The sequence below is a fragment of the Anomaloglossus baeobatrachus genome, chromosome 4, assembly GCF_048569485.1.
Source record: "Anomaloglossus baeobatrachus isolate aAnoBae1 chromosome 4, aAnoBae1.hap1, whole genome shotgun sequence".
Classification (NCBI taxonomy): Eukaryota; Metazoa; Chordata; class Amphibia; order Anura; family Aromobatidae; genus Anomaloglossus; species Anomaloglossus baeobatrachus.
Window position 1 is genome coordinate 315,349,336 of NC_134356.1, and position 18,104 is coordinate 315,367,439.

The 18,104-nt window shown below is 40.4% G+C and overlaps 1 protein-coding gene across 11 annotated transcripts in view; it reads right to left on the reverse strand.

The window, feature by feature from the left end:
* The window catches only part of NRCAM (neuronal cell adhesion molecule), a 181,895-nt gene that overhangs the window by 26,716 nt on the left and 137,075 nt on the right, over nucleotides 1-18,104 (reverse strand). For 4 of the 11 annotated variants that reach the window (XM_075344998.1, XM_075344997.1, XM_075344995.1 and 1 more), the window contains 8 exons: nucleotides 17,547-17,744; nucleotides 17,397-17,467; nucleotides 17,088-17,313; nucleotides 16,892-17,007; nucleotides 12,244-12,448; nucleotides 10,728-10,847; nucleotides 8,374-8,559; nucleotides 6,813-6,848 (listed from right to left, as the gene is read on the reverse strand). In XM_075344998.1, coding sequence (XP_075201113.1) covers nucleotides 6,813-6,848; nucleotides 8,374-8,559; nucleotides 10,728-10,847; nucleotides 12,244-12,448; nucleotides 16,892-17,007; nucleotides 17,088-17,313; nucleotides 17,397-17,467; nucleotides 17,547-17,744 — 1,158 coding nt within the window. The remainder of the gene's footprint in view (nucleotides 1-6,812; nucleotides 6,849-8,373; nucleotides 8,560-10,727; nucleotides 10,848-12,243; nucleotides 12,449-16,891; nucleotides 17,008-17,087; nucleotides 17,314-17,396; nucleotides 17,468-17,546; nucleotides 17,745-18,104) is intronic. The other 7 variants (XM_075345002.1, XM_075345000.1, XM_075344999.1 and 4 more) reach the window with 3 other exon arrangements.

Genomic DNA, 18,104 nt, shown 5'->3' on the forward strand with positions numbered 1-18,104 from the left:
TCAAGAGGTAGTCACCGGAAATGGTTTTCACTTCAAGGGTGTGCCCTGTCAGGTATAATAAGTGGGATTTCTTGCCTTATAAATGGGGTTGGGACCATCAGTTGTGTTGTGCAGAAGTCTGGTGGATACACAGCTGATAGTCCTACTGAATAGACTTTTAGAATTTGTATTATGGCAAGAAAAAAGCAGCTAAGTAAAGAAAAATGAGTGGCCATCATTACTTTAAGAAACGAAGGTCAGTCAGTCCGAAAAATTGGGAAAACTTTGAAAGTGTCCCCAAGTGCAGTGGCAAAAACCATCAAACAGTACAAAGAAACTGGCTCACATGAGGACTGCCCCAGTAAAGGAAGACCAAGAGTCACCTCTGCTGCAGAGGATAAGTTTATCTGAGACACCAGCCTCAGAAATCGCACGTTAACAGCAGCTCAGATTAGAGACCAGGTCAATCCCACACAGAGTTCTAGCAGCAGACACATCTCTAGAACAACTGTTAAGAGGAGACTTTGTGCAGTAGCCCTTCATGGTAAAATAGCTGCTAGAAAACCACTGCTAAGGACAGGCAACAAGCAGAAGAGACTTGTTTGGGCTAAAGAACACAAGGAATGGACATTAGACCAGTGGAAATCTGAGCATTGGTCTGATGAGTCCAAATTTGAGATCTTTGGATCCAACCACCGTGTGTTTGTGCGACGCAGAAAAGGTGAACGGATGGACTCTACATGCCTGGTTCCCACCGTGAAGCATGGAGGAGGAGGTGTGATGGTGTGGGGGTGCTTTGCTGGTGACACTATTGGGGATTTATTAAAAATTAAAGACATACTGAACCAGCATGGCTACCACAGCATCTTGCAGCGGCATGCTATTCCATCCGGTTTGTGGTTAGTTGCCCCATCATTTATTTTTCAACAGGACAATGACCCCAAACACACCCCCAGGCTGTGTAAGGGCTATTTGACTAAGAAGGAGAGTGATGGGGTGCTATGCCAGATGACCTGGCCTCCACAGTCACCAGACCTGAACCCAATCAAGATGGTTTGGGGTTAGCTGGACCGCTGAGTGAAGGCAAAAGGGCCAACAAGTGCTAAGCATCTCTGGGAACTCCTTCAAGACTGTTGGAAGACCATTTCTGGTGATTACCTCTTGAAGCTCATCAAGAGAATGCCAAAAGTGTGCAAAGCAGTAAGCAAAGCAAAAGGTGGCTACTTTGAGGAACCTAGAATATAAGACATATTTTCAGTTGTTTCACACTTTTTTGTTAAGTATTTCATTCCACATGTGTTAATTCATAGCCTTGATGCCTTCAATGCGAATCTACAATTTTCAGTCATGAAAATAAAGAAAACTCTTTGAATGAGAAGGTGTGTCCAAATGTTTGGTCTGTACTATATATACTGTATATATTTACTGTATATATATTTATATATATATATATATATATATATATATATTAGAAACAATCTTATTTATATAACACTTTTCTTTGGATCCTGAAGACAGTTCACACATGTTGGTGTTCCACTGCTTAGCTATATCCTATATTGTACAATTGCTGATCTCCTGTAGGAAGAAGTCATCATTTTTTGCATCTCTCACACTACAGAGCATTGAATGATCTGGGCATGCTTAGAAATGACAACTTGTGCAGAATTTGTTTTTTGACACATTTGATAAATGACCCTCGGTTTCCTCGCCTCTGTTCACATGTCTTAGGCATTCAGTTCTACTACTCCATTTTAGGAACAAATGGAATTATTGATATGTTACATCAGTTATTCAGTCACAAGCAGAGGGGCCCATGGGTAATTATGGGGTCCATATGGTATCTGATTTTTTAGAGCAGAAAGAAAAAAGTCATGCACGCAGAACTTTTTCAGCCTTTACATTTAAAACAGACACCAAATGGACCCCATAATTAATGCAGCCTCTCGGCTTGGGATTGAATAACTTATGTAACAGATCAATTATTCTCTTTGCGCCTAAAACAGAATAAATGGAATGTCTGAGCAGACATGTGAATTGTCTTACAATGCAGAGCAAATGTCCAAAACATGACACGGCTAACATAAAAATAAGCATGGACTTGTTCATGTTCGCACATGCTTTTTAAGCCAGATTAATGGTCCAAAAATATTGTGTATATAAAAGGTACAATGTTGATAGGAATATTTATATAATTTGACAATTTCAGGTATAAAAGGCAATGGGGAATTTATTAGAATCATAGAATGGTGGAGTTGGAAGGGACCTCAAGGGCCATCGGGGCAAACCCCCTGCGAGTGCAGGTTTTCCTAAATCATCCCAGCTATATGTTTATCCAGCTTTTGCTTGAAGATTATATAATCATAGCATGGTACAGTTGGAAGAGACCTCAAGGGCCATCGGGTCCAAGCCCTGGCAAGTGAAGGTTTTCCTAAATCATCCCAACTACACTACAGTTCAAAAGTTTAGGATCACTTAGATATTTCTTTATTTTTGAAAGAAAAGCTCATTTTTTTCAATTCAGCTAACATTAAATTAAACAGAAATACACTCTATACATTTAATGTGGTAAATGACTATTCTAGCTGCAAATGTCTGTTTTTTAATGAAATATCTACATAGGTGTATAGAGGTCCATTTCCAACAACCACCGCTCCAGTGTGCTAATGGTACATTGTGTTTGCTAACTGTTTCTTTTGAGCTAGTTGAGAATCTGGAGCATTATATTTGTTGGTTCCTTTAAACTCTCAAAATGGCCAGAAAAAGAGAACTTTCATGTGAAACACGACAGTCTATTCTTGTTCTTAGAAATGAAGGATATTCCATATGAGAAATTGCCAAGAAACTGAAGATTTCCTACAACGATGTGTACTGCTCCCTTCAGAGGAGAGCACAAAAAGGCTCTAATCAGAGTAGAAAGAGAAATGGGAGGCCCTGCTGCACAACTGAGCAACGAGACAAGTAAATTAGAGTCTTTAGTTTGAGAAATCGACGCCTCACAGGTCCTCAACTGGCAGCTTCATTAAATAGTATCACAAAACGCCAGTGTCAATGTCTACAGTGAAGAGGTGACTCCGAGATGCTAGCCTTCAGGGCAGAGTGGCAAAGAAAAAGCCATATCTGAGACTGTCTAATAAAAGGAAAAGATTACTATGGCCAAAAGAACGCAGACATTGGACAGAGTAAATTTGGAAAAAAAGTGTTATGGATAGAGGAATCAAAGTTTGAGGTGTTTGAATCACACAGATAAACATTTGTGAGATGCAGAACAACTGAAAAGATGCTGGAAAAGGGCCTTACGCCATCTGTCAAGCATGGTGGAGGTATTGTGATGGTCTGGGCTTGTTTTGGTGCTGGTAAAGTGGGAGATTTGTACAAAGTAAAAGGAGTTTTGAATAAGGAAGGCTATCACTCCATTTTGCAATGCCATGCAATACCCTGTGGACAGCGCTTGATTGGAGTCATTTCATCCTACAACAGGACAATGACTCAAAGCACACCTCCAAATTATGCATGAACTATTTAGGGAAGATGCAGGCAGCTGGTATTCTATATGTAATGGAGTGGCCAGCCCAGTCACCAGATCTCAACCCTATTGAGCTGTTGTGGGAGCAGCTTGACCGTATGGTACGCAAAAAGTGCCCATCAAGCCAATCCAACTTGTGGGAGGGGCTTTTTGAAGCATAGGATGAAGTATCTCCAGATTACCTCGGCAAATTAACAGCTAGAATGCCAAAGGTGTGCAAAGCTGGAATTGCTGCAAAGGGAGCATTCTGTGACGAAAGCAAAGTTTGAAGGAGAAAATTATTATTTCAAGTAAAAATCATTACTTCTAACCTAGTCAATGTCTGGACTATATTTTCTATTCATTATGCAACTCATTTGATAAGTAAAAGTATGATTTTTCATGGAAAAGACAAAATTGTCTGGCTGACCCCAAACTTTTGAATGGTAGTGTATATGTTTATCTAGCTTCTGCTTGAAGATTTCCTTTAAAGTCAGGCATTTCAGATAACGGTTCTAAGGAAAACCGCACTGGAGTGAGATGAACCTAATATAGAAAGAGCTGCATGCCTCTTAATTTGGGCAGATCACTAGCAATCAAATCTACAGCAGCCAGATGTAAGTGACACACTGTGCCATTTTCTTGGGTGAACTATAGTAACTTTGTTGGGCTGCAGAAAGTCATGTCCTTTCTGTTGATGGGAGTTTGGCACTAGACTCGTGCTATATCATACCTCGGCACCATGAATCAGACTCTAGCTATGTTACTGAGGTCATGCATGGTTTACACTGAAACATACTTTGAAAACCGGCGAGAGACTATGTTTTGATTACTAGTCTGGTTCCCATGGGCTTCTCCGTGTCCCATTCCTCTAGACTGACAGCTCTCTCTCCATGCACACACATAGGAAGAGACTGTCAGTGTAGGTGATCAGGTCAAGTAAAAGCAGCTGGGAACAAGTTTTGGTTTAGTAATTCGTCGATACTCCTCGGCAAACTTGGCAAAAATGCTTTCTCTGTATTGCCGCTGCATTAAAGACTAAAGTATACATAGCCAAAATAACAGTGCCTGAGTTGGTCAGCATGAATCTACTGGCAGGTTCCCTTTAAGCTCCAGACACTTTTTTTTTCAAAAAGTGACAACAACAATATAAAAAGGAAAAGAACCAATGTGCTGTGAATGTCACAATAATTATACTGATGTCTCAATTTTTTCTAGGAAATCAAGTAACCTTGAATTCAATTTGGAAGTATATGCAAATATATCCTTGAGAGAGGAAGAAGGTTGAACTTTAATGCCACCTAATGGGAGTAGCAATCCAAAAAGTCAAAATTGACCCTTTAATGAGCCTTACCACATGACTTAGGGGTACTTCACACACAGCGAGATCGCTACTGAGATCGCTGCTGAGTCACGTTTTTTGTGACCTCATTAGCGATCTCGCTGTGTGTGACACCGAGAAGCGATCTGGCCCCTGCTGTGAGATCGCTGCTCGTTACACACAGTGCTGGTTCGTTTTTTTATTGTTGCTCTCCCGCTGATAAGCACACATCGCTGTGTGTGACAGCGAGAGAGCAACAATCCTGAATGTGAAGGGAGCAGGAGCCGGCGTCTGACAGCCTGCGGTAAGCTGTAACCAAGGTAAACATCGGGTAACCAAGGTGGTTACCCGATATTTACCTTCGTTACCAGCCTCCGCAGCTCTCACACTGCCAGTGCCGGCTCCTGCTCCATGCACACGCTAAGCGAAGCGGTGTGCGCTGGTAACTAAGGTAAACATCGGGTAACCATACCCGATGTTTACCTTAGTTACCAGTGTCCGCAGCTTCCAGGCGCCGGCTCCGTGCAAGCGCAGCGTCGCTTGCACGTCGCTGCTGGCTGGGGGCTGGTCACTGGTCGCTGGTGAGATCTGCCTGTTTGACAGCTCACCAGCGACCATGTAGCGATGCAGCAGCGATCCTGACCAGGTCAGATCGCTGGTCGGATCGCTGCTGCATCGCTAAAGTGTGAAGGTACCCTTAGGCTGAAAGCCAAACCAGACAATCTATTTGCTGATATGTTTGGGTGTGTTTGCCTCTCATGAGTGTGATGCAAGAGGTCTGATTTAGCTGAGATGCCTCTGATGGGTCTAGTGCCATTTATAGGGAGTAACAATCCTAAAAGTCAATACCAAATCTTTAACGAGCCTTTGCATAGGATAAAAGCCAAACCAGACAATCTATTTGCTGATATGTTTGGGTGTGTTTGCCTCCCATGAGTGCAGTACAAGAGGTCTGATTTGGCTGAGATGCCTTTGATGGGTCTAGTGCCACTTATTGGGAGTAACAATCCTAAAAGTCAATATCGACCCTTTAACAAGCCTTGCCATAGGATATAAGTCAAACCAGACTCTCTATAGATATTCACAAAGGTCTTATACAATAGATCTGTAATTTCTGTCTCATTTTACCCAGCAATGTTGAGTTATACATACAATATATAGAAAATCCTTGAATGTCTGGAAAGGGAAATTACAGTCTTTGAATTTCAACTAGTTTAATTAGTGAATTATCCTACAAATGGAATCCTAATATCTTGGTAATCATTAACCATTAATTAAAGTAATTCCCTGATGTGTTTCCAACCTTCCGGCCTCCTGCCTACCAGACGCTGTTTTGATCATGTACCTAATTAATCACAGGTGACTTGGCACCTGAAATGCAGACAATTCTGCCAAGATGGTGTTTGGCTAGTCTGTATGCAAAAACACTAAGCTTTCCATTTTAACATTTCATTCCGAAATCAGCAATTTCTCTTGTGCCTGTGCTGCCACCTGGTGGTGCATATCAGAACAGTCGTAAACCTTTTTTGCAAAATGGAGATTATATTCTACTGCTGCAGATATCAAATTCAGCAAATACTGGGTCTGAAGCTCCCTAGCATCTGTAGAAATAATTGGGGGCTATTGATCATTAGCTTTGCATCTGTTTTTCCTGCATAAAAAAAGTTGTACATTTTGGCTGATGGCATAAAGTTTGTGACTTTTTAGTTTCTTGACATTTTTATAAGTGATAAGAAGAATGTTGAAACTACAAGTCCTTGCTTGATATACGCACACAGATAGAAAGTAATCCAGGTGGCAAAAATGGTAGCATGTCCTCTAAATCTAAAGCGGTTACATCCTCAGATGCTATAAGTCAAACATCAGATTTACAGTATAAGCCAAGGACTCAACTATAAAGTCTATCACATCTGTAATAGTCGCTTCTTTTGATGCAAGGCTGATCCTCTTAGCATTTTGATGGAAGGCTTTCACACACTTAGAAAAGCATGCAATATTACATTTTACCTTTGCCTGCACCCACAGCAGGTTGGGGAAAACCAGCTTTAAATGGAAATAGAAGGAGACTAAATAAATTATATTTAAGACCTGATGCACACAGTATGCTGGGAAAACACATTTCAGAAATTGTGAGCAGTGTGACTTTTATCCAAAACTAACAGAGCTCTTGTAAGGAAGGAACATGCTTAAAAAATACACAGGGTCATTGTACTTCAACCCACTGCCACTCCATCACCATCACGTGTATAATACCTGTGCTCAGTGTGCGCTGCTCTTGTCTGTGTGAATCCTATGTGTGTAATGTGTTCCTGATGGGAGAAATGCACTTGTGTTAGGATTGTGGTGTGCAACTGATGTTCATAATGTCTGTGTCCAATGTGTGTCTTGTGCTAGTCTAATGTGTGAGTCCATAGTGTGTGCTGCGCTAGTCTAATGTGTGAGTCCATAGTGTGTGCTGCGCTAATCTAATGTGTGAGTCTATAGTGTGTGCTGTGCTAGTCTAATGTGTGAGTCCATAGTGTGTGCTGCGCTAGTCTAATGTGTGAGTCCATAGTGTGTGCTGCGCTAATCTAATGTGTGAGTCTATAGTGTGTGCTGTGCTAGTCTAATGTGTGAGTCTATAGTATGTGCTGCGCTAGTCTAATGTGTGAGTTGATAGTATGTGCTGCGCTAGTCTAATGTGTGAGTTGATAGTATGTGCTGCGCTAGTCTAATGTGTGAGTCCATAGTATGTGCTGCGCTAGTCTAATGTGTGAGTTGATAGTATGTGCTGCGCTAGTCTAATGTGTGAGTCCATAGTATGTGCTGCGCTAGTCTAATGTGTGAGTTGATAGTATGTGCTGCGCTAGTCTAATGTGTGAGTCCATAGTATGTGCTGCGCTAGTCTAATGTGTGAGTTGATAGTATGTGCTGCGCTAGTCTAATGTGTGAGTCCATAGTGTGTGCTGCACTAGTCTAATGTGTGAATCCATAGTGTGTGCTGCGCTAGTCTAATGTGTGAGTCCATAGTGTGTGCTGCGCTAGTCTAATGTGTGAGTTGATAGTATGTGCTGCGCTAGTCTAATGTGTGAGTCAATAGTGTGTGCTGCACTAGTCTAATGTGTGAATCCATAGTATGTGCTGCGCTAGTCTAATGTGTGAGTCCATAGTATGTGCTGCGCTAGTCTAATGTGTGAGTTGATAGTATGTGCTGCGCTAGTCTAATGTGTGAGTCCATAGTATGTGCTGCACTAGTCTAATGTGTGAATCCATAGTGTGTGCTGCGCTAGTCTAATGTGTGAGTCCATAGTGTGTGCTGCTCTAATCTAATGTGTGAGTTGATAGTGTGTGCTGTGCTTGTGTGATGTGTGACTCCATTCTGTGTGCTGCTTTCATTACTATGTTTGTGGGGTGAATGTATTGTACTTGTCTGCCTTGGGAATAAGGTATCTGTTGTGTGTCACGTAAGGAGCTCTGGACTTCTGAGTGCTCACTTACCTGATCCCCTTACCCTCATATGAGCATAGTAAAATAATGATAACAAGTAAATAAAGGCTGAGGTCAGAGAGTAGATCTATACAGTACATACCCATCTTACCTTCATCCATTGCAGTTATTGCCTCCTGAGTACTTTGACTTCCAGGTCCAACAGCCGTGTGAGCATAAAAGTAAAACTTGTATCTTGTATTATGCACTAAATCTTTAAGAATGTAACTTGTTTCATTTGCGGGGATTGTAACTTCTACTGGCGGACTTAGTTCATGTGTGGCATTTACTGAAAGGAAAAGAAGACACATTAGGGGATGTAAAAGTGCAACAACAATACTTATCACTCACATGCCCCCTCACAAGAGTGAATACTTTGGGGACATATTTTAGCCTAGATGGATTCCAGAACTGAACCATAGCAAAATCTCACAGGGTACCTCTCCTAGGATCTAAAAAAGTTAAAGGGGTTATCCGGCTTTTTGTGTATTTTTTTTGTTATTTCACTATTAGGCTACATAGAGGCATGTAAGTACATAGCAACTACCTACCTAACCTGCTGTCAGACCCTCTCCCCTAGCTCAGGGCAGTCATATGACCGCTCCTGCTGGGAATTTGCTGCTTTCTGTTACGTCACAACGACAAGGGCAGGACCTTGTTGACGGGCATCACAGCCAACGTCATGTTGCCGCCTTGCTGCCTGCCAAGTACAATGCAATGCAGCCCTTACCCCTTGTCATCCTGTCATCATACCCTGCCCCCTCCCCACATTCTATTTTTCTCCTCCGCCCCCTGTGCGCTGCCATCTGTGCCCTGCCGGGCCCCGCAGAACAGGGGGGCCCACTCACTGTTAGGACTGCACTATTTGCCCGATGGTGTCCTCAGCTCTTTATGATGTATGAGGCCCAATGAACTGTCTCCCCCGTGCATTGTCTCTGCAGTATGTGATGAACGCAACGTCAGGCGTGCCTGGCGTTTGAATACCGCAGAGTGAAGGCAAAAGGACCAACAAGTGCTAAGCATCTCTGGGAACTCCTTCAAGACTGTTGAAAGACCATTTCCGGTGACTACCTGTTGAAGCTAATCAAGAGAGTGCCAAGAGTGTGCAAAGCAGTAATGAAAGCAAAAGGTGGCTACTTTGAAGAACCTAGAATATAAGACATATTTTCAGTTGTTTCACACTTTCTTGTTAAGTATTCCATGCCACATGTGTTAATTCATAGTTTTTGTTACCTTAAATGTGAATCTACGATTTTCAGAGTCATGAAAATATGTGTGTCCAAACTTTTGGTCTGTACTGTGTATATTATATATATATATATATATATATATATATATATACATACATATGCATACACAGTATATACATGCATACACCATACACACATGGTGTATAAATTTACTATAGACTCCCATTAGGTGCTACACACAATGAGTGTCCAGAGGGTGGGCAGAGGGCGGGGGTGGACACTGAGGCTGGGCAGTTCAGCAGTCAAACATGTCATGTTAAGGTTGAGCTGCAGGTAAATAAAGTGACTGCAAAGAATAAAGTGAGAATTCAAGAGGAACAAAAGTTAGAAACAAAAAAAAAAATGTAGGGATATTTTAAATGACAAAACAACTATTCCGCATTATCTTCTTCAATGACCCAAGGTACCTATCCTTTTTTATGAAGACCATATCTATTAATATCTGTGTGAATAGTATCAACAATATGGAATTGTGGTTTATTTCTTAATCAAACATGTAAGTGGAAATATAAGTATCGTATAGAATGAAACCTCACAAAGGACTACTACAATGTGTATTTATGTGTACAGATGAGTATTTAGAGTTGTATAGTACTGCAACTACAGTCATGGCTAAAAGTGTTGGCACCCTTGAAATTGTTCCAGAAAAGGAAGTAATTAAATGATTGCAATTATACGTTTTGTTATACACATGTTTATTTCCTTTGTGTGTATTGGAACAACACGAAAAAAAAGGAAAAGTTGACATAATTTCCCATAAAACCCAAAAATGGGCTGAACAAAATTGCTGGCACCTTTCCAAAATTGTAGGTAAACAGCTTTGTTTCAAGCATGTGATGCTTGTTCAAACTCATCTGTGGCAAATAACAGGTGTGGGCAATATGAAAATCACACCTGAAACCTGATAAAAAGGGGAGAAGTTGACAACATCCTTGTATTGTGTGTGTCACACTAAGAATACGGAAAAGAGAACTGTCTGAGGACTTACGAAACAAAATTCTTGAAAACATTTTTTCCCTCTGTTTTTTTTTGTGCTGTTCCAATACGCATAATAGAAATCAACATGTGTATAAAAAAGAATGTGTAATTACAATAACTTTCTGGGAGAAATACTTCATTTTCTGGAACAATTTTAAGAGTGCCAACACTTTTGACCATGAATGTATAATAAATATAAAAAATGTCCATTCTTTTGTACAAGACTTACTTGACTGATACTTTAAAGTATATTGAGTCAGGACCCCATTTGGATGTGCAGGTGGGTTCCACATCAGTGTCAGTGAATCTGGGGTTCGGTGTGAAATATGTAAAAATGCCACACTGGGAACTAAGAAAACAAAAATTAGTTTACTTTCTTAACAGTTTAATTATTCACACTAATAATTTTGCCATGCAACATTTAATGCGGATCTGAACCTGCATGTAGAAATAAAACACATGGAAATAACATACATTTGTAGCTAAATACTAGAAAAAGGGACACTTGCTATCAAAGTACTGTAATACAAAATTGACAACATACACAACCCAATAGAGTTTGCCGTCTCATTCATTCTTACACATTTGTTTGTTTTTAAAGAAATGATCAGTCAATACACAACTATTATCATTAGAGTTCATTCACAGCACACAAGCATTGATTCTATTGAACTGTTATGGAACAAGCATCTACCACTTACTAGTAGTGCTTTCCATTCTGGAGTATCAGGGGAAATATAAAGTCTTCCTTGTGGTTCCCACTGGTTCTCCAGTTCCAAAAATACTACATAACCTTATTTCATCATTACTTTCATTATCCTGGATTTACAGAAAGAACAAAAGCTAAGTGTGAAGGTTTTATTTTAAAGCTCCCATGTACCACTCTTCCAGCTCCATGCGCTTACGTGGGGAAACTCACAACCCAATCGCCAGTATATCCAACAGAAGTATCCAAAGCACCAGCGTTATTCCTCAATGGGCTTCTTTATTGATTACAATATATGTATTAGACAAAATATCATGGCACTCCAGCACCAAGACAGCCTTTATAAAGTCAAAAAGTTGAGTGTACTTTTTTACTTGTATACTTCTGTAAGTGGCAAAGTTTGTTATAGTCTATTAGATCAGTGTTTCCGAACATTCCTAAGCCAAGTGCCCCATTTTAATATAAATGATATCAAATTACTCGCTAAGCTATAATCATACGCTGTGCTGCCAATTAGCAGCAAAGTAGGAACACATCATAAGTACACCTTGGAGACGTGGATCAGACTATGACATGTTACTGATGAGAGAAATCTGTTTACATTTTATACCTATTCCTTGTGATGGCATGCCAATCTTGGGGATATCGTTCGGACATATATGATTTCGGACAGCAGTTCGCATTGTTCTCCTGGAGACAACCCAGCAGCCAACCAGTCAGCCAGAGGCTTTCTCATAGGAAACAAAGGAGCGCTCAGCCGAGATGCCTGTAGGCCAATGATTGGCCAAAGCATCATTCGACTGACAGCCATCTATGTGTACCTCATCATATCAGTGGGTATCATATCCCGCATAATCACTGGTAATAAGCATTATTATACCCTAGTCCTGTACAAATAATTGCTCAGCAATTGTTTTTTTCTTTCTATGTTTGGCCAATCTTAACAAGTTTATACAGCTTGTACTAATATTGAGACCTAGGCCAATTGATTAAAACATAGATCCACCTTTCTACATAACTGTATTTAAAATGCTTTTACCTCCTTCTGGGGTTTCAAAGTATTTATCTGTGCTAGAAGGGCCTTCACCCTTGCCATTGACCACCCTAACATTGAGAAAGTAGTGGGTGTTGGGTTGTAAACCAGGAACCATTCCGTGCGTTCTATTTCCACCAAATGGCAGCATCCACTTTTCTATGTGCCTCCGATTTCTGTTGGTTCTGTTCTGTGCTTTCCAATAGTAAACCTATAATGGCCAAAAAGAGAAGAAGATATATGATATTGTACAGGTGAAATGAAACTAGTTAGCTTGGAGATGCTGTGAATTCTATGGACAGCATGTTATACTGCAGGAGCAGCTGAACATGTTGGTTTCTGGCTAAAGATTCAGTGTAACCTGGATATTTTACTAATTAATTAAAATTGCTACTCATTCTGGGGTAGTTGCCCACTGAGTGGTTCCATTCAGTGACTAACAGCCTCTCCTGTATGACTGTGCATGGAGAGAAGTAGACAGAATTCTTTACAACTAGAGATGGGGGAGCACTAAAATGATTGGGTGTTCAGTGCTCGATTTGGGAAGGTCAGATGCTCTGAAAGGGCTCATCTCCAGTAATGAGTATAATGATAGTCAATCATTGGGCAGTTTGGTTCTCCGCCCACATACAGCCAGCCAAAAACAGCATTTCCGGGGAATAAAAGACAGGTTTTTTTTCTTCTTTTGACACACTACATCCAAAAATGTTGCTTTACCGCCAGTGAGAGCCATTTAGAGACTGTGAATGGCTCTCCCATCGGTGCCTGCTCACATCATGCAGTGAAACAAGCCTGTGCATTGTGGTTGTTGTTTCATGGAGGTGTTTGCTACCTGCACCACACTGGGTGACATGTCCTGCAATATGTGCAGTCACAGAGGATAATGGCGATTGTGAGTCACTTTTGTCTCCTGATGAACCCCAACGTATAATTGGGGGAAAACGCGTTGAGCTTGGGCTATTTCCCTATATCTTCACAACCATTCAAGAATATCTTGGTGTTGTATAGCATCACTAAAAAGGAACCACGAGGATGTTGCCCTGAATACTCCCTTAAGATAAGTGATTGATGCCTTATGAATTCAAATCTATTGCTTGGATCATATGTATTGGACTGTGAGATGAGTATATAGTCCAGTTAAGGCTATATAATAACTGTTGAGGGAGGTTAGGGACAATCCAGAGGGACAGCTGTCGTGGAGTGGAGGCACCACTTGAACCCTAGGGTACGTGTAACCTAACTGTTATATCTCCATTGATAGGTAGTGGACAGTTCCCCCTTAGAGATCAGTTAGGTGATGGCCCATTAATGTTATTTTGTGGTAACCACTACTGACTACATCTAATTGGGGGTTGTTCCATCTGAGATATTCTATCCTGTATGTTTTTTGTGGGAGTCTACTGTCTTGTGGGATATTGTTTGTTATTTAAAAAATTAAACTAATAAGATGTTTAATTAAGGCAGATTCTGTAAAGAAAATTTAGATTTACTGCCTTGTGTTTATCTCTTTTTGGTGAAACATCTGAGCATCTATAATACTCGGGTGAGCTCTGCGAGTACCCGAGCACCCCAATGCTAGATCGAATAAGAAGCAGTGCCGAGAATGCTCGCTCCCCAGTATTTACAACCAAACTACAGTATATAACAATGTATTCATCTCCTCCTGCTCTATAACATACAAATGACAAGTCAGAATGCAAAAACAGGTTCCCTGTTTAATTATATTAAGCAATATGTATATAAAATTTTACTAATTTTACTATGATCAATTAATACATTTTGCAAATACAAAGAAAGAAGAGCAAGAAAAATAAAAAAATGTAGGTATGTTCACACAGGGCTTTTTTTGGTAAGTTTTTGCTGCATTTTTTAGCTGCAGATTTGCTAATAAAAAACTGCTTTTTACAGTCTCAGCAACGTCTATGAGATTTCTGAAATCTCATACACACACACAAACACCTGCAGATTTTTTCCTTACTGTTTTGTCAAATACATGCGTTTTTGCTGCAGATTTCAAAGAATGAGCATGTCAATGCTTTTCAGTGTTTTTGCAACGTTTTATAATTGATACGACCCATTTTGTTGAAAAAAACGCATCAAAAACACCACTAAAAAACGCACCAAAAATGCAGATGACTCAAAGGAGATTTCCTGCCACAAGATCAGGTTTTGGTCATGAAATAAACTTACCAAAAAAGCCCAGTGTTAAAATAGCCTTACAAAACCTATCATGTCACAAACAAATGTGAACACTATAAAATTTATATTCTAAGTAATACTTTAGTCTGTACACTAATGGAGGCTGCAGGTCATCCTAGAGTATATATAAACTTACAGTAACACTTTCACCAAAACTGATAAACTATGTTCTGCCCAGGGAAAAGTGTGAGGAGATAGTGTACAGGGCTTGGACAACAGGTAGGCAGAGAAAGGTGACTTGCTAGGACACCACCTGGCGAAAGGGGGATACATTTTATTTACTGAAAAATTACCAGCATGAACTCTACATTAGTGAAGTCGGGTTTAACTTCCATGAATAAAGGATTGGGAAAGTTGAAATTTAACATGCCAGAATCATCATCACTATAGAAATACGGCACCAGAATCACCATCAGTACATGAATACTATACAACGACAACAACCCCCATCAGTTCTGTTACAAACTGTATTTGCCCTATGATGGACTCAAAAACATCACTTATCCCTTTAAATATAATAATGTCCTTTTAGTTTCCACTAGGGTATGTGTTAAATGATGGACACCTTAATTAAAACCAAACAGTCCCTATTATACTTAAGCTATATTAGTTTCTATGACTATTCCTGGGTATGCCATTTAAAATATGGGATGCTAGTGATGAATATTGCGATTTGTTTCTGGTGTTGTGTAAATGGGCGGCAAAAGTGAGTAATTCCTACATCCAACTGCGAAATTGCCCCCCGCCTGTTAAGCCACACCTCTAAAGTGCACCACTTTTTTACCTTTGCTGGAATTTTTTGGAGAAAAAGGTAATAATTCTGGTGGTTGTCATTAGTTGTTACTTGACCCATCAGAGGGAGGATATTGATGTATTAGGGGTCCTGATACCTTTAGTTGAAGAGTTATGGGGGGCACCATAGGTCCTGTTACCTTATTCTCCGTCCCATTCCTTTGCTGGCGGGAGGGGGCATGTGAGCACAATTGATCTCATCTGCCTAGGGCACCAAAATACCTTGTACCATCCTGATTATGCTGTGTATAAATGTAGCTTTTACTGTTTCATTCCTAAAACATTAAAGACATTAAAGTATCTAATACGTGAAGATTTAATGTCCCCTGCCAATCTGCCATGTCCCAGTCTAAGGGGCCCTTTGCACACTACGACATCGCAGGTGCAATGTTGGTGGGGTCAAATCGAAAGTGACGCACTTCCGGCGTCGCTCTCGACATCGCAGTGTGTAAATCGTTTTAACTACGATTACCGAGCGCAAAAGCGTTGGTATCGTATGATCGGTGTAGTGTCGGTCATTTTCATTATTTTGGCTGCAGCGACGGTAAGATGTTGTTCCTCGTTCCTGCGGCAGCACACATCACTGTGTATGAAGTCGCAGGAGGGAGGAACATCTCCAACCTGCATCCCGTCTGCAATGCGGAAGGAAAGAGGTGTGCGGGATGTTTACGTCCCGCTCATCTCCGCCCCTCCGCTTCTATTGGCCGCCTGCCGTGTGATGACGCTGTGACGCCACACGACCCGCCCCCTTAGGAAGGAGGAGGGTCGCCGGCCAGAGCGATGTCGCAGGGCAGGTAAGTGCATGTGAAGCTGCCGTAGCGATAATATTCGCTACGGCTGCTATCACAAGATATCGCAGCTGCGATGGGGGCGGGGACTATCGCGCTCGGCATCGCAGCATCGGTTTGCGATGTCGTAGTGTGCAAAGGGCCCCTTAGACCATGATCATATGTCCGGTAATCATGCTTAGAACACATCCAGGAGCAATCTGTTGACAAAGATGTTGTGCAGACACAACTTGTTTGTCTGGCCAAAAAAAAATTATTTCATCTGGATCCATTTTTTACCATTGAAGTCTATGGAAAATGGAACTAGCCATCTGTTTTCTTTAATTTGAAAAGGATCCAGTTTTTGCTTTCGGGATCAGTTTCAAATGGAATATAATAGATGACTATTTAACAGACCAATATTTCATAGACTTCAATGTTAAAAACACGGATCCAGTTGAAATCAGTCTACACAACATCTTTGTCAACTGATTGCTGCTGGATACATTCTAATGGATGACTATCAGACATGTGAACATAGCCTAAACGTTCATGCAAGGGCATAACAAGGTCCAGGTAAAGTTTGGTTTTGCCAGGAATTTTTCTTTTGGTAATTTACTCTCATTTTAATTTAATGACATCCACTTAATGGATATCAAACACAAGTACAGATGAATTGGTGCATCATTAAATAAACATGGCTGAAATGATAAATTCTACAGTCAATTTTTACTGCCTTAAGGGACTACAAAAGCTTAGAGCTGATTACAGAATAAATTTCTTCCCCCAACCAAATGTTTTTCATTGTTTGTAGGATAATATGCCAGTATATCTATCTTCACATCTATCTATACCTCTATTTATGTTTACGAGATCAAAGAAAATTAAACTCCTACCCTGTATCCCTGAAGATGACCTCGAACAGATGTCAAAGGGACAGAATCCCACCGAACCTTTACCAAAGTAGTATTAATGACATCCACCTCAACATTACTGGGAGCAACCATTGGAACTGATGAAGGGAAACAAAGAATTAGTATGTGGCATGCATTAATAAAGTAGTTCATGATAATTTTTGGGTAGGTTACTTACGATCTTCTCCTGAATGTCCAATTACAACAGCCGGTTCTGGGGCATATCCAAGGTCATTTAAAGCTTGAACTTTTATTTCATATGGTACAAAGGTTGGAGTGCCAGACACTATATATTTAGAAACATTTGCTATGATGACAGATGTCCAATCTTCATCAAAATCTTTCTGCCGCCAGGTCACTTTATATTGAAGACCAGGTCCATTTGAATCAAAACCTTTCATAGGCTACGTGAGTCAGGTAAAACACAAAATGTTATGTTTGATAATACACTATAAAGAATACATAGAAAAAAAAGTGATACACTTACTTTCCATGTGATCACCAAATTGTCCGGCTCTGTACCTACACCCTTTACACCGGAGGGATTGGTATCAGGCGCTAAGATAGAAACATATTCTATAAATTGTGGTGTGTGTTGTTGCTATTAGGAAATATATATTTGTTCCAGATTACATACCTGCAGTTTTTGTCATGTAACGTTCTGATGGTTGGCTGTGATCACTGTGACCAATGTCATTGACAGCTATCACTCGGAAGGAATAGTTGACATATGGGGAGAGGCTAAGAGTTGCTGTAGTCTGTGTACCGCTTACTTTAGAATGGATGCGCCATACTCCAGGTTCATGAATTGAATCTTCATACTCAATGATAAATTCTAAGGATAAAACAGCCATTATAGCAGTCATAATTTTATAGTTGCATAGTTGAAAGGTTAAAATAGGCAAAGGTTCAAGGTGTCCAAACTATAATCTGAAGATACACTTACACTTCAAGACTAGTAAGAATGAGCTTTCCTGGGAAAGATAGTTTCACATTAATCTTGAAGTCTAAATAAGCTGCTGATCAGACGATGAATGCACAAAATGCTTGTTCGTTGGGTGAAATGGTTTTTTGGTTTTCACAAAAAAATAATTGTTCTCAACAGCGAGAATCCTGTTTATACCATAAAATCACAGCCTAGTAAAAATCGTTCAGTACACATCATTAACTGTGATTTGATACGCTATGAAACGAA